Below are 1,332 nucleotides of genomic sequence, written 5' to 3'. Positions count from 1 at the left end.
GGGAAGCCGCTTGACATCCTCTCGCTCACGAAGTATGAGTTGAAAGATGCAATACAGGAAGAATCGACTCTTCCCAATCCCTGGATTCCCCGTGACAACCAGGTTGGAATCCTTGCCTGGTTTACGTTTTTCGTCTGTCTCGCTCGCACTAGTAGGAACGAACTCGAAGCAAGTTTTCGCGTACTGCACCAACTGGGCAAAGATCACAACATACGCCTCTCTCTCCACGATCGTTTTGAATTCCGCCTTTGGATGCTCCAGCAGCGAAGGGAAGTCCCTCATATCGAAGAATCTCTTCTCCTCGTTCACGTCCTCGCCCACTCTGCGCTTCTTCAGCGGGTGGAAGGACTCGGCAAACCACCCATTCGGCGGATGGCGTTTCCGTCCCTCCGGAACCACCACCAGCACGTGAACAGGGGTGTTCATCGACTCGACATCCTCTAGTGTGGGTACGAACTTGACGTCCTTCTCCGACAAGCCAACCAAGTTGAGCGGCGCTCCCGCAGCGCCCAGTAGTTTCAAATCACTCGTGTCACTCACACCTTCCTTCACGTCTGCCTCCGTCAGCCACGCCCCGGCGCCTTTCTCCGTCTTCGCCAGGAGGAGTTGCAGTTTGTATGCATCGACATCCTTCAAGTCGTTCGTCTTCTCCCCCTTGAAAAAACTGCCGGCGCTCAACGGAGCTTAGCATGATTTTCCCTTCGAACGAATACCTGCTTTTGTATGTAACCCCAATGTTGCTGTGTACGGTGCTTGGAGGTGTGGAGGAGACCTTTTGCTTGGAATCCCCCAACTGTTGGTATATGCGGTGCTTGGACCTGTGGAGGAAACCTCCGTCGCACACTACTTAGCGGTGTTGTCGTTGTTCTCAACGGTTGACGTTTAGGAAGCTTTAAACCTACTCTCGCTGGTAAATTACGGGAAGGAAAAAAACTGCCGGTGTTCTGTTCCAGTAAATATTACTACTACTCACTACGTTGACCAACAGACATTGAAACTGCAAGAAGTTGTACCTACTGGCGAAATGCCCCGAAACTTAGCGCTGGTTGCCGACCGTCACTTAGTGGACAGAGCGTCCCCCGGCACGCGAGTTTCGGTGGTCGGCATTACCTCTGTGGTCAACGCAGGAGGCAAAAACGTCGGCGCTGTAGCCATCCGCACACTCTATGTGCGCGTAGTGAGCATTGAGATCGCGAAGAAGGCATTTTCCCCAGTTGAGGAGGAAAAGTTTAATGAAATGGCGCGAGACCCGAAATTGTACGAGAAGCTGGCGACGAGTATTGCCCCTTCGAGTTATGGCGACTACACGGTGAACATCAAAAAGGCAATTGC

At 52.5% G+C, this 1,332-nt stretch overlaps 1 protein-coding gene across 1 annotated transcript in view; it reads left to right on the top strand.

Annotated features, from left to right (window-relative positions):
* Positions 1-1,332, top strand: part of PPTG_24338 (hypothetical protein) — a gene marked incomplete at both ends in the record, with an annotated part of 5,531 nt that overhangs the window by 1,341 nt on the left and 2,858 nt on the right. The window contains one exon of the mRNA XM_008916448.1: positions 989-1,257. Within this exon, the coding sequence (XP_008914696.1) occupies positions 989-1,257 (269 nt within the window). The remainder of the gene's footprint in view (positions 1-988; positions 1,258-1,332) is intronic.

Source organism: Phytophthora parasitica, assembly GCF_000247585.1.
Source record: "Phytophthora parasitica INRA-310 unplaced genomic scaffold supercont2.84, whole genome shotgun sequence".
NCBI lineage: Eukaryota > Oomycota > Peronosporomycetes > Peronosporales > Peronosporaceae > Phytophthora > Phytophthora nicotianae.
This window is presented reverse-complemented; position numbering and strand designations above follow the sequence as displayed.